The 14,157-nt window shown below is 38.5% G+C and overlaps 1 protein-coding gene across 3 annotated transcripts in view; it reads left to right on the forward strand.

Annotated features, from left to right (window-relative positions):
- Positions 1–14,157, forward strand: part of ACO1 (aconitase 1) — a 93,234-nt gene that overhangs the window by 49,327 nt on the left and 29,750 nt on the right. For all 3 annotated transcript variants that reach the window (XM_069090546.1, XM_069090549.1, XM_069090547.1), the window contains exons 10-11: positions 7,891–8,007; positions 12,413–12,572. In XM_069090546.1, coding sequence (XP_068946647.1) covers positions 7,891–8,007; positions 12,413–12,572 — 277 coding nt within the window. The remainder of the gene's footprint in view (positions 1–7,890; positions 8,008–12,412; positions 12,573–14,157) is intronic.

Consider the following 14,157-nt stretch of genomic DNA (forward strand, 5'->3'; position numbering starts at 1 on the left):
TAAAGCAATTGGGGTTAAGTAACTTGCCCAAGGTTACACAGACAGTTGTGTGTGTGTGTGTGTGTGTGTGTGTGTGTGTGTGTGTGTGTGGGTGGGTGGGTGCTAAGTATCTGAGGCTGGAACCTATCCCAGGTCTCCCAACTCTTATTCACTGTACCACCTAGCCACTCTTATCCCTGCCCTCTTCCATGTAGAGAATACATTATATCTACTGAAATCTAAGGAAGATTTTGACAACTTCCACTTCCATCCTGTAACAGCAAATCCTATGAGTGTTTCTTAGGCACCTATTCTAGGCAAAAACATTTAGATAGGCCCTGAGATAAGATAAGACTTGAAAGGTTGTAGGGCTGGAGTTCTCAACTTTTTTCAGTCTCTATGTCAAACCCCTTATTCAATATGAAAAACTTAATAAATTCTAGCATCTTACTATGCATATGCACATAAGACATAACTTTTGTTTTTAAAGCTACACCAACGTTTTTGTGATTTAATTTATTGTAAATCTATGTGTACTTTATGGGATATTTTAATAAGATAACATAGTTAATTAACAAATATTTCCTGTATCCCTGGGGATATGGGGAGAGGGCAGAAACTGATTTAGAAATCTTTGTCTTAAAACCCAGGCAGAGAACTTTGAACTTAACTTGATAGGCAGCACTAATGCACTGAGGACTTTTGCTATAAAAGATTATTCTGGCAGGCGCATAAAGGATAGATTAGAAAAAGAAGGAATGGAGATGATCCCTGGCGGTGCAAAGGCCTGGATGCCAGGGCGCACAGAGGCCCAGACAAGAACTGATCAATGTTGACCCCACCAACCACAAGGGCCACTGCCAGGCCTATCACCACAGGGCTGGGACTGGACGGAGCAGGGTAAGAGTCAAATGCAGGGCCGCTGGCAGGGGCAGCAGCTACTCCTGGGACTACCAGTCCACAGCCTAGGAATTTAAAAAGCCCCTATCTGGACTTCCAGGGACTAGGATGGCACAGTGAACCCTGGCTGCTCCAATCCCCACCTCTGACCCCGAAAACATAGTAATTATTGCCCCAGGGCTAAATGTTAACCAGTAAAGGCTTGGGAACCCTAGAGGAAGAGCATGGCTAGGGCCCTGCCTCAAAATGGGTAAAAAGAAGACTGCAAAGACAAAGACTCTGGAGTACTGCTATCCTGAGAGGGAGGAATCAAATTCAGAGGGAGACAGTGTTGACTCCACACCCACATATCCTCAACAAGGAACTGGTCTCAAGCACAGAAAGCATTCTTAGATGAGCTCAAAAAGAACTTTGAAAGCCAAATTAGAGAGATAGAAGACAAAATGAATAACTCTTTTAAAATAAAAATTGAAAAATTAGAAAAACCATTACAATGAAGAAAACAGCTCCTTTAAAAAGAAAAATGTGTGATATGGAAAAGAAGCTCCAAAAGCTAACCAAGGAGAATAATTCGCTAAATACTAGAATCAACCAAATTGAAGCAAATAACTCCATGAGGAACCAAGAATTCGTCAAACTCTCCCATAAAACGGAGGCAGGTAGAAGAATGGATTAAAAACCACAATCCTACAATATGCTGTTTACAAGAAACACAACTGAAATGTGGATACACACAGGGTAAAGGTAAAAGGCTGGAATAAAATATATCATGACTCAGGTAAAGTAAAAAAAAAAAAGCAGGGGTAGCAATTCTTATCTTGAATAAAGCAAAAGCAAAAATTGATCTAATCAAAAGAGATAAGGAAGGAAACTATATCCTGCTAAAAGGCACCATCGAAAATGAAGCAACATCATTACTTAACATATATGCACCAAGTGGTATAGCATCCAGATTCCTAGAGGAGAAGGTAAGGGAATTAGAGGAAGAAATAGATAGCAAAACTGTACTAGTGGGGAACCTTAATCTCCCCCTCTCTGAACTTGATAAACCCAACCTCAAAATAAACAAGAAAGAAGTTAATGAGGTGAATAGAATTTTAGAGAGGGTAGTTATGATAAATCTCTGGAGAAAACTGAATGGGGATAAAAAGGAACATACCTTCTCCATGGTACATGACACATACACAAAAATCGACCATATGCTAGGAAATAAAAACCTCACAATTCAGTGCAGAAAGGCAGAAATATTAAATGCATCATTCTCAGATCATGATGCAATAAAAATCATATGCAATAAAGGGCCATGGAAAGATAGACTAAAACTAATTGGAAACTAAACAATTGAATCCTTAAGAATAAGTGGGTCAAGGGGCGGCCAGGTGGCTCAACAAGTAAGAGCACGGGCTCCAGTGTTGGGATGACCTGGAGATCGAATCCCGGGCTCAGACACTCAGCACCACACCCAGAAATATCTGGCCGTGTAACCTTGAGCAAGTTACTTAACCCCGATTGCTTAAAAAAACAAGAATGAGTGGGTCAAATAAGAAATTATAGAGACAATCAGTAACCTCATTCAAGAGAATGACATTAATGATACATATACCAAACTCTGCGGGAATTATCAAAGGCAGTTCTTAGGGGAAGTTTTATATCCCTGAGTGAATACATGAATAAATTAGAGAAAAGGGCATGCAATGAATTGGGCATGTAATTGGAAAAGCTAGAAAAAGAGCAAATTGAAAATCCCAAATTAAATACTAAATTAGAAATAATGAAAACCAAAGGAGAGATTAATAAAATTGAAATTAATAGAACTGTTGAATTAATAAACAAAAGTAAGAGCTGGTTTTATGAAAAAAACAATAAAACTGATAGACCCTTACTCAATATGATAAAAAAAGAAATAAGAAAACCAAATTATGAGTATCAAAAATGAAAAGGGTGAATCTACCTCCAATGAAGAAGAAATTGAAACAATAATTAAGAATTAATTTGCCACAATCTCAGTGAAATGGATAAATATTTACCAAAATACATGTTGCCTAGATTAACTGAAGAGGAAGTAAATTATTTAAATAACCCCATCTCAGAAAAAGAAATTGAACAAGCCATAAGTGAACTCCCAAGGAAAATATCTCCAGGGCCAGATGAATTTACTAGCAAATTCTATCAAACATTTAAAGAACAATTGATTCCAGTACTCTACAAACTATTTGGGAAAATGAGTGAAGAAGGAGTCCTACCAAATTCTTTTTATGGCACAAACATGGTACTGATACCTAAATCAGGAAGAGATAAAACAGAGAAAGAAAATTATAGACCAATTTCCCTTGTGAATATAGATGCAAAAATTGTAAATAAAATATTAGCAAAAAGACTACAGCAACTTATCACAAGAATAATACACTTTTATCAGGTAAGATTTATTCCAGGAATGCAAGGATGGTTTAATATTAGGAAAACCATCAGTATAATTGATTATATCAATAATAAAACTAGCAGAAACCATATGATTATCTTAATAGAGGCAGAAAAGGCTTTTGACAAAGTACAACATGCATTCCTATTAAAAACACCAGAAAGTATAGTAATAAATGGAGTCTTCCTTTAAAATAACAAGTAGCATCTATTTAAAGCCATCAGCAAGTATTATATGCAATGGGGATAAACTAGAAGCATTTCCAATAATATCAGGGGTGAAACAAGGGTGTCCATTATCACCCCTCTAATTCAATCTGCTACTAGAAATGTTAGCAGTAGCAATTAGAGACAGAAAAAGAAATCAAAGGAATCAAATTAGGCAAAGAAGAGACCAAGTTATCACTCTTTGCAGATGATGTGATGATATACTTAGAGAATCCTAAAGAATCAAATAAAAAAACTACTTGAGACAATAAATAAATTTGGCAAAGTTGCAGGATATAAAATAAACCCACATAAATCCTTGGCATTCCTGTATACTTCAAAGATATAAGAGATATAAATGGAAATCTCATTTAAAGTTACTGTAGACATTATAAAATATTTGGGAATCTACCTGCCAAAACAAACCCAGGACCTGTATGAACACAACTACAAAACATTTTTCATACAAATAAAATCAGATCTAACTAATTGGAAAAAAAAATCAATTGCTTGTGCCTGGGTTGAGCTACTATAATAAAAATGACAATTTTACCTAAATTAAATTACATATTTAGTGCCATACCAACCAATTTACCAAAAAATTACTTTGTAGAACTAGAAAAAATAGTAACAAAATTCATTTGGAAAACAAAAGGTCCAGAATATCAAGGGAATTAATGAAAAGAAATGCTAGGGAAGGTGGACTAGCTATACCAGATCTTAATCTGTATTATAAAGCAGCAGTCATCAAAACTACTTGGTACTGGCTAAGGAATAGAGCAGTAGATTAAAGGAATAGATTGGGCACACGAGACTCAGCAGTCAATGACTATAATAATCTACTCTTTGATAGACCCAAAGACCCCAGTTTTTTTGATAAGAACACACTATTTGACAAAAACTGCTGGGAAAACTGAAATATAGTATGGCAGAAACTGGGCATAGACGATTATCTAACACCATATACCAAAATTAAGTCTAAATGGGTGCATGATCTAGGTATAAAGGATAATACTGTAAGCAGTCTGGGAAAGCAAGGAATAGTTTACCTATCAGATTTATGGAGAGGGGAAGACTTTATGACTAAACAAGAATTAGAGAGCTGTATAAAATGGAAAGTTGATAACTTTGATTACATGAAATTGAAAACCTTCTGTACAAACAAAGCCAATGTAACCAAGATTAAGAAGGAAGTGGAAAGTTGGGAATTTTTACAACCAATGTCTCTGATAAAGGCCTCATTTCTAAAATATACAGAGAGTTCAATCAAATCTATAAGAATACAAGTCATTCCCTAATTGATAAATGGTGAAAGTATATGAACAGGAAGTTCTCAGAGGAAGAAATTAAATATATCTATAAGCATATGAAAAAATGCTCTAAATCACTATTGATTAGAGAAATGCAAATCAAAACAACTCTGAGGTACCACATCTCAAAGGTCAGATTGTCTAAGATGACAAAACAGGAAAATGATAAATGCTGGAGAGGATGTAGAAAAATTGGAACATTAATACATTGCTGTTGGAGTTGTGAACTGATTCAACCATTGTGGAGAGCAATCTGGAAGTATGCCCAAAGGGCTATAAGTAATTTCATATCCTTTGACCCAGCAATACCACTTCTAGGGTTGTATCCCAAAGAGATCATAGAAGCGGGACAAAGACCCATATGTACAAAAATATTTATAGCAGCTCTTTTTGTGTTGGCAAAGAATTGGAAATTAAGGGGGTGCCCATGAATTGGGGAATGGCTATGGATGTAATGGAATACTGTTGTGCCATAAGAAAGGAGGAGCGGGTGGACTTCATATTTACCTGGAGAGGCTTATACGAACTGATGCTGAGTGAGAAGAGCAGAACCAGGAGAAATTTGTACATAATTACAGACAAAACGTATGTGTGATGATCAACTTTGATAGACTGGACTCTTCTCAGCAATGTAGGATTATAAATCATCTCCAAAAGACTATAATGGAGAGAGATGTCTACATTTGGAGAAAGAACTAGAAAGAACATAGTTGAATGCAGATTGAAGCAAAGTACCTGCTCTCTTTCTTTTTCTCCTTTGGTTTTGTTTCCTCTTTCCCATTGTTCATCCCACCTGTTACAATCCTTCTTCATAACCAGACTAATGCCTAATATGAAAGTATTTGCAGATGTTATACTTGATTGTATGCTGGGGTGGGGAGGGGGGGAGGGGAAGAAAATTTGAAACTCAAAGGACTTGGAAATGAATGTTGCAAACTAAAAGTAAACAAACAAATTAATAATGACCAAAAATATTTTTAAAATAATAAAATCAGATAAAAAAAGAAAAAGAAGAATTGGAGGTGGAAGAACAGTTTGGCTCCTGTAGCAGTATATTTTGGTAGGAATAAAGGCCTGTACTTAGCTGATGACAGGAGGAATAGAAAATAGGGACAGATTTGAAAAGTATAGTAAGAATATGTCTGTATCCCCAAAGAGATAAAAAACAAAAAGGAAAAGGACATATATGTACAAAAACATTGAAAGATAGAGCTCTTTTCTGGTGGTGCAGAATTAGAAATCGAGGGGATGCCTGTCAATGGAAAATGGCTGAACAAGTTATGGTATGTGATTATGAAGGAATGTTATTGTACTGTAAGAAATGAAGAGTGGGATGCTCAGAAAAACCTGGAAAGAATTGCATAGGTTGATGCAAAGTGAAAGGTCCTATGTACAAAATAACAACAGTATTGTAAGATGATCAGCTGTGAGACTTAGCTATTCTCAGCAATACAGTGATCCAAGACAGCTCTGAAGGCCTTATGATGAAAAATGCTATTCATCTCCAGAGAAAGAATTGATCGTGTCTGAATACAGATTGAAGCAGACTTTTTTTTTTTACTTTCCTTATTTTTCTTGAGGGCTTTTTTTTTGCCTTATGTTTTCTTTTACAACATGACTTATGGGTATATTTTGCATGACTGCACATGTGTAATATATCAAATTGCTTGCCTTCTCAATGGGGAGGGAGGGAGAGAATTTGGAACTCAGTTTAAAAATAAATGTTAAAAAGTATTTTTATGTGTAACTGGGGAAAAATTTAAAAAAAACTAAATAAAAAAGGATTTTTTTATTAAATCCAAAGAGGGGGTCACAAAGGAAAAACAAGTAAAATGTGGTGCTGAAACCTTAAAAAAAAAAACTGTGGTGGTGACAGAGTAGAGCCTTTAAAGTGATAGAACTCAGAAACTGAATTTTAAAGTAAGACCAGTTGGAGTATAGGTTAACTTGGATAAAGGAGTCATAAGTATTGAGAAATTGAGAAATAGTGACATTCTTGAGGAAAGTGGCAAGGTACGGGGTGGAGAGGAAGACATTACAGTCTTTGGTAAAATCAGAATTACCTAAAAATTTGCTTTTTGTTGTTGCTCAGTCATTTCAGTAATGTCTGGCCCCATTTGGCATTTTCTTGGGAAAGATACTGGAGAGTTTGCCCTTTCCTTCTCCAACTCATTTTATAGATGAAGAAACTGAGACAAATGATTTTCTCAGGGTCACACAGCTAGTAAGTAGCTGAGGCCAGATTTGAACTCAGGAAGATAAATCTTCGAGGCTCCAGGCCCAGCACTCTATCCGCTGTACCACCTAGCTGCCCCAGAAGTGGGTAGATAGCAGTGACAAGGAGAATGCAGATGATTTCATGTAAACAAGTAGGAAGTAGAAGGAATTCTTCTTGAGAAGTGATTAGAACAGGGATGAGAGCTAAGGAAGAGTCATGTAAAGGAGAGGACCCATCATCATTATGCCTCAGAGAAGGAGTGGAAGGAGATGGGATGAAGAGAGATGAAAATTCATAATTGTTCCATCTACTTATAAAGAAAATAGTTTTTCTTTCTTCCTGTGCCTTGCCTTCTCGCAGTTTTCCAGTTTGAAACCAAAATTTCCTAGTAGCCGTGGATTAATAAGAGGATACAAATGCACACATTTTTTGGTTTCATATGAAATCTTGACAAGAAAATGAGATGAATAATAGTATATCTTGACTCATGAGCAGAATTCCAGGAATTCCTCACTTCACCAAAGGAAATGTCCGATCCAATAGGGCCTTTGTCATCCCATTCAGTTCACCTTGTGCTACTCTTGATGAAAAAGGAGAAAGAGAAGAGGAATAGTTTTGTCTATCATTTCAGTGGGTTTTTTCCATTCAATAAATTAAAAGAAGAAAACTATTTGTGCTGCTTTAGATTCTCCTGAGAAGAAAGAATGTGGTATCCTTCCTCATCCTATCTCTCCTCAAGAACTTTTTGGGAAATTGCACATTTAAATATTTTCAAGATTTATGTTGCTTTAAAATGTTTGTACAGTTAATATTTTTCTTTGTTGGTCTGTTAGTAAATCCTAGAGTTCTTTTGAGCAGATTGTGGAGTTAGATTTGAAAACTGTGGTACCCTGCTGCAGTGGACCCAAAAGACCTCAAGATAAAGTAGCAATATCTGAAATGAAAAAAGACTTTGAGAATTGCCTGGGAGCCAAGGTAAGAGGGCTTTTGTTGGTATATTTCAATGTCATTGGTATTCATCATGCTTTTCTCATTTGATCCCCCTGTCAGGCTATACAAACATCTTATTTTTCAAATCATAAGATCATATAATTACAGCTAGAAGTGACCTTAGAGGTCACCATCCTCATTGTACAGAGGAAGAAACTGAAGTCCACAGAGGGCCACTTGTCTGAGATTCCACAGCTACAGAGGGAAATCTCACGTCAGTGTTCTGCTTCCAAACCTAGCCCTTTTCCACTTGCATCATGCTTTAAGTTATGTTCTGCTTTTCTAATTGGAGATGGATTAAGTGACCAGTAGTCCAGTTACTGACAAAAGCACGTATTCGTATTTTCCCAACAATGAAAATATCTCAGAAATCGAATCACCATGTCCAAAATAAATAATTCTTTTTCTTCTGACTTCCCTGTTTCCGTCCAGAGCACCATGATTCATAGTTACCCATATTTGCAGCATCGGTCAACTTTGATTTTCACTCCTCTCTCAGCTCCTCATATCTAATCAGTTGCCCAGTGTTCTTCCTTCTGTTTCTATAATATGTCTTACATCCGTCCCCTTCTTTCCTCTCATGTGCCCAGAACCCTAATTCTCCATTCTGTTGCCTTGAATATTGAAATAGCTTCCTGCTTAGCTTTCCATTCCCAGTTTCTCTCCTTTCCAGTCCATCCTCCGTATGATATGAAAGTAGAAGTCGACCCGATCAGTTCATTGCTAGGAGGCTCAAGACAGGTCAATGAGCATTTATTTATTAAGTACCTAATATGCCAATCACTGTGCTAAGAGCTGGAAATACAAAGAAAGGCAAAAACAGTCCCTGCTCTCAACAAGCTCACCATCTAATGGGAGAGACCAACAAGGTATATCTACTGTAGAAGGATTGGGAAAATCTCATAGAAGGTGGGATTTCACCTGGAACTTAAAGCACATTGCGGAAGCCGGGAGGTAGAGGGGAGGAGTGAGAATTCCAGGTCCCAGGCACAGCCAGTGAACATGGCCACAATCTGGAGAAGGCCAGTCAGAAATTCAGTCACTGAATCACAGAGTGCATGGAGAGTGGAGTAAACTGCAGTAAGAGAGGAGAGCTGTGAAAGGGCCAGGTTGTGAAGGGCTTTAAAAGACAGAGGATCTTCTGTTTGATCTTGGTCTTAATAGGAAAGCACTAGAGATTCCTCTTACCTTTAGGATTAAATATTAACTTCTGTGTTCAGTGTTGAAACTGTGGAAAGGGTTCCTCAGCGTCTGACTCTGCATTCATTTAATTCTGTAGGATTCTTGAACATGCTCTCCTTTAATCATTCTGTGACCCAAATAAACTGACCTGTTTGCTGTTCCCTACACTCAGTATACTGTTGCAGTTTAAATCCAAGGACGCCAAAAACTGTTGAGGTGGGGGCCCTACCCACCCAAAAACTGTTGCGGTTTCCTGATGTGTTTGGTGGAACCGTCTCAAAGAATTCAGAGTCAGACCACCTCTAATCTATAGGCATTTTTTGAGACTGACTCCTCTCATGAAGCGGGCTAAGTTCCCAGAGGAACCAGCAACTTCAGAGAAAGCCAGATGGGTTTTTATAGGGTAAAGATGCAATTACACAGCAGAAATTTAAATAGAATAGAGGAATATCATTAATATTAAAAAGGCACGAGGAATTTGTTAAGGGAATGGAGGAGGGGTCCCATCTATGGTTCGGTGGTTAAACATTCTGATCATTCTGCCCTCCAACTGGCTATCTACTGTGGTCCTGTCTTGGGTTAGATGGATGATGTGAATTGTGATTGAATATAATCACACACCTGTTTCTGTGGGAATGGGTCTGGGGGCACTGACCAGGTAGAGGCCGTAGCTGGGTTTCCATCATAGAGAAACACCTGCTTTTTCTGGGGGAACTGAGAGTTCAGCGACACACCTGTTGTTCCAGTGAACAGTGAGGCATATACAAAGAAGTTAGGACATTGGGGGGGAGGGTGACCTGGGGCTAGGTAGGTGCAGTGGGCCTGCTGTTCAGTAGGGCCAGGCCTAGAATGAAGTTAGAATAATGGGGCTGGGGGCAGCTTTATTAGGATCCCATCAATGCCATTTCCTACCTTGTGCCCCTATGCCTGAAATATTCTCCTTCACCCCAAAGAACCTTTAATTTCCTGAACTGAGCTCAAATGTCCCTTCCCATGGGAAATCCACCCTGATTTCCCACCAGTTGCTAGTGTCCCCCCTTCCAATTTATTTTATATGTATTTTGCATTTAATTTTCTAGGTTCAATTCCCAATTCCTCCCTACCATAGACTATAAGCTCCATTAGAGCTGGGACTATTTCATTTTTGGCTTTGTATCTCCTACCTAGTAGAATGTCTGACATATAATAAGTGATGGGGGTGGTGGGACCTGGACCCCAGGACTTTCCTCATTGCAAGCACATACAGAATTGACCCCATAATTCCTCAGATAAAAACTACCTCAGGGATTCCTGATCCCCAAAGACAGTGCTCTGGCAACTGTTCTATCTTGTCCCTTCAGCAAAGCTATCTCTCTTGACTTGTTGAGTTTTCTCTTTTAAAAAGATAATAAATTTTAATTAAAGGGCTATCCCTTGACTCACTTCTTAAAGAGGCCTATCTACTCAATGGGCATTATCTCACTCAAAGTGAGAATCTGAAAAGGCCTTAGCCTAAAAGGGCCATGGTCTCCCATTGCATCCTGGGCCATCTCCACTTATCCTGATGAATATCTGGCTACTGGACTCAGATGGCTCTGGAGGAAAAAATGAGGCTGGTGACCTTGCCCAGCCCACTCCCTCAACTCAAAGTCAAGTCCTGTCGTCATCTCTCTGGTGCCATGGTCCTCTTCGAAAATGAAGGACAAACATAAGAACAAGAAGGACCAAGTTTTCTTGTACATTCCAGCAGCCCAGCACCCCCATTACTGACATATGCCGACCAGCCCTAATCCCCTCCCATCCACCCCTACCCCACCCCCATTGCCGAGCACACTGGGCATTTGTTGACATTTCCCTGTCCCTTTTCTATGAGCTTTAGTTAGGATCAGTTCTAGCAGGTTGCAAGTTCCCTAAGGAACTGTTGGCTTCACAATAAACTTCACCACTTGGCTAAGAGGATGGTTTGAATGTGCGAATTTGTTCTAGGCAGCTCCACCCTGTACCCTGACATTTTGGGGGTTCCTAGTACCCCTAAATTGTAACAGTAAGTATACTCTTTCTTCAGTTCTCTAATTCACACAGAGCATTAATGTACATGATAATAAGACATATTATTTATTTTGTGAATGAATATACCGTTACTTCCAGTGTTCTGTCTTAAAGAATATATGAGTCTGATTTCATTAGTAGAGGTAACTTCCAGTGAGGCAACTCCCTATACCAATGTAATTCTGTACCTGCTTTATCCACTTTAAGTCTCAGAGAGTTGTTGAAAGTACTGAGAGGTTAAGGCTAGAATCACATGGCTCATTTGCGTTAGAATTGATGCTTACACCCATGTCTTCTAATATCCAACTTCTGTCATGTGGAACTGGGATATGAACTGACCTATGATTTCACTAGCATGAACTACTTGGGGAAGAAAGTTCCTCTACCAATGAAAGTTGGCACCTTCCCTGTTATTGCAGTCTTAGAGAGTTGCCTAGAGGACTGAACGATTAAGGGACTTGCCCAGGTCATAAGTCAAGTTAACAAGCAGTTATTAAGTTCCAGTTTGTGCCAGGCACTATGCTTAGTGTTGTGGGTACAAAGGTGTCCCTGCTGTCCAGGAGGTGGGTAGTCTAAAGGGGGAAGACAATATGTAGACAAGATACATAGAAGATAAATTAGAGACAATTAGAGGGATGGCACAACAGAGGGGGATTGACCAGGTTGTCAGAGGTGATTCTTAAGCCCAGATCTTCATCACTTCAAAGCCAGTGCTTAACCGTTATGCCATGCTGCTTGTTTTTTTTTCATGATAGCATAGACATAAAAAATAGAAATATCCAGAAGTATTGTCATTCGTGTATGATTTAAGAAAAATACATCTCTTTTGAAAAAAAAAACTCAATATTAGTATCAGTAACTTTGGTTTGAATCAGCTGTTTATAAACATGTGTAGTGACATAATCTGATGGTTTCAGCTTTTCCACTAATCTTCTAGGAGACAGAGAAGCAATTTTTAATCATCTCAAAAGTAATTGAAAAAGCAGAGTTGGCCTCAGACTTCCTAAATGCCTTTTATGAAGACTTAAATAAAGAAAAGCAAGATTTGCTTTCTAATTAATCTTTAAATCATCACTTTCCTAACTAAAATATGCCTATTTATGTAAAATTACACTTAGAAAAGTAGTATCACTTGCATTGTGACTAGATTTAGAAGAAAATTTTCTGTTCCTCTCTTTAGCAAGGATTTAAAGGATTCCAGGTGTCTCCAGAACATCATGAGGATCACGTAGAATTTACGTATAATAATAGTGGATTTACACTGTCCCATGGCTCTGTTGTTATTGCTGCTATCACCAGCTGCACCAACACTAGTAACCCTTCAGTGATGTTGGGGGCAGGTAAGTATATTAGATTCTTCTGCTCAAAGATGCTGTACAGATTTGTAGAAGGCTGGCTTTTACTCTGAGTTTTCTTGAAAGTGAGGAGTCATTTCATCAACTATAATTCTGGGAGTCACAGTTCTAGAAGATTCTAGAGGTTTTCAGCCTTAGAGCACTCAAAGTCTTATGAGAGTTTGAAAAAAACACAGATGGCTTAAGATTGATGCTAGTGAATATTTTCTATGGTTAAACTAATTAAACGGAAGAGAGGCAATTCTGATAGTTATACAAAAAAGGAAATTGAAAGTGTATAGGGTATTTCAAAAAGGTCAAATACAAGACTGTTCCTTGCAAAAAAAAAAAAGCTGTACTTGCAAGTTCTCTTTGGAATATTTGAACCACAAAGGATTTCTGCCATAAGAAGCTTTAGAACCAAGAAATTAGAAAGCTTTTTGTCAGATAAACTGACATAGCCATTAACCATTCAGACCAACCGAGTTCTGCAAATCACCTATTCTGTAAGAGGGTGGAGGTGGAAAGACAAAAATTAAAAAAAAAAATAAAACAAACCATTTTTTCCTTGGGATAGAACATTTGTGCATATTAACAAGTACAGAGCAATTCGAGCATGTACGAAACAGGAATTTGAGGGAATTAGGAAAGCCCTCTCCTATCTATCTATCATGTGATACTGGAGCTTGAAGGTTTCTAAGAGGCAGAAGCAAGCACATGAGGAAGGAGTCCATTTCTGGTTCTGTGGGACAGGCTATGCTAAAGCACTGTGACAGGAGACGTAATGCCAGAGTCGAGAAGCAGCAAGTAGATTGATGAGGTATAAATAGCACATGTGGACATTCGGGGCAGATTCTCTGAATGTGCACATCTTGTGTTTATTTTGAGCTGTTTCAATTCTGCTTTGCTCATAAAGTAGTATACTGTCATCTTTTTGGATGAGAGCATGCCATGCTGGGCAGTTCTGTGCCAGTGTCTCCCATGTCATGGAATCACTTCCAAAGTTCTTCAGCCAAGAGTGTCCTTGCATCACTTCTTTTTTTTTTTTTTAAAGCAATTGGGGTTAAGTAACTTGCTCAAGGTTACACGGCCAGTTGTGTCTGGGTGTGGTGCTGAGTGTCTGAGTCCGGATTTGATCCAGGTCATCCTGACACTGGAGCCAGTGCTCTTATTCACTGAGCCACCTGGCCACCCCTAAGCAATTGGGGTTAAGTAACTTGCTCAAGGTTACAAGGCCAGGTGTTTCTGGGTGGGTGCTAAGTGTCTGAGCCCGGGATTCGATCTCCAGGTCATCCCGACACTGGAACTGGTGCTCTTACTCTCTGTGCTACCTGGCCGCTCCCTTACATCACTTCTTTGTATCACCATGAGAGCACTTTGCCTTGTGTGAGATCTCCCTAAAATAGTCTTTTAACTAAGTGTATATTTGGCATTCAGACAGCATGGCCAGCCAATTGTCGTAGCGTTCTTGAAGAAGAGTTTGAATGATTGTCAGTTTAGTTCGAGAAAGGACCTCGTTGTCCAGTACCTTATCCTCCCAGATGATTTTCAGAATCTTCTAAAACAATCCAAATGGAATTCAGTTTCCTGG

Source organism: Petaurus breviceps, unplaced genomic scaffold (assembly GCF_028583685.1).
Source record: "Petaurus breviceps papuanus isolate PSGF00001 unplaced genomic scaffold, PetGlider_PUasm1.0 125, whole genome shotgun sequence".
In the NCBI taxonomy this organism is placed as follows: Eukaryota; Metazoa; Chordata; class Mammalia; order Diprotodontia; family Petauridae; genus Petaurus; species Petaurus breviceps.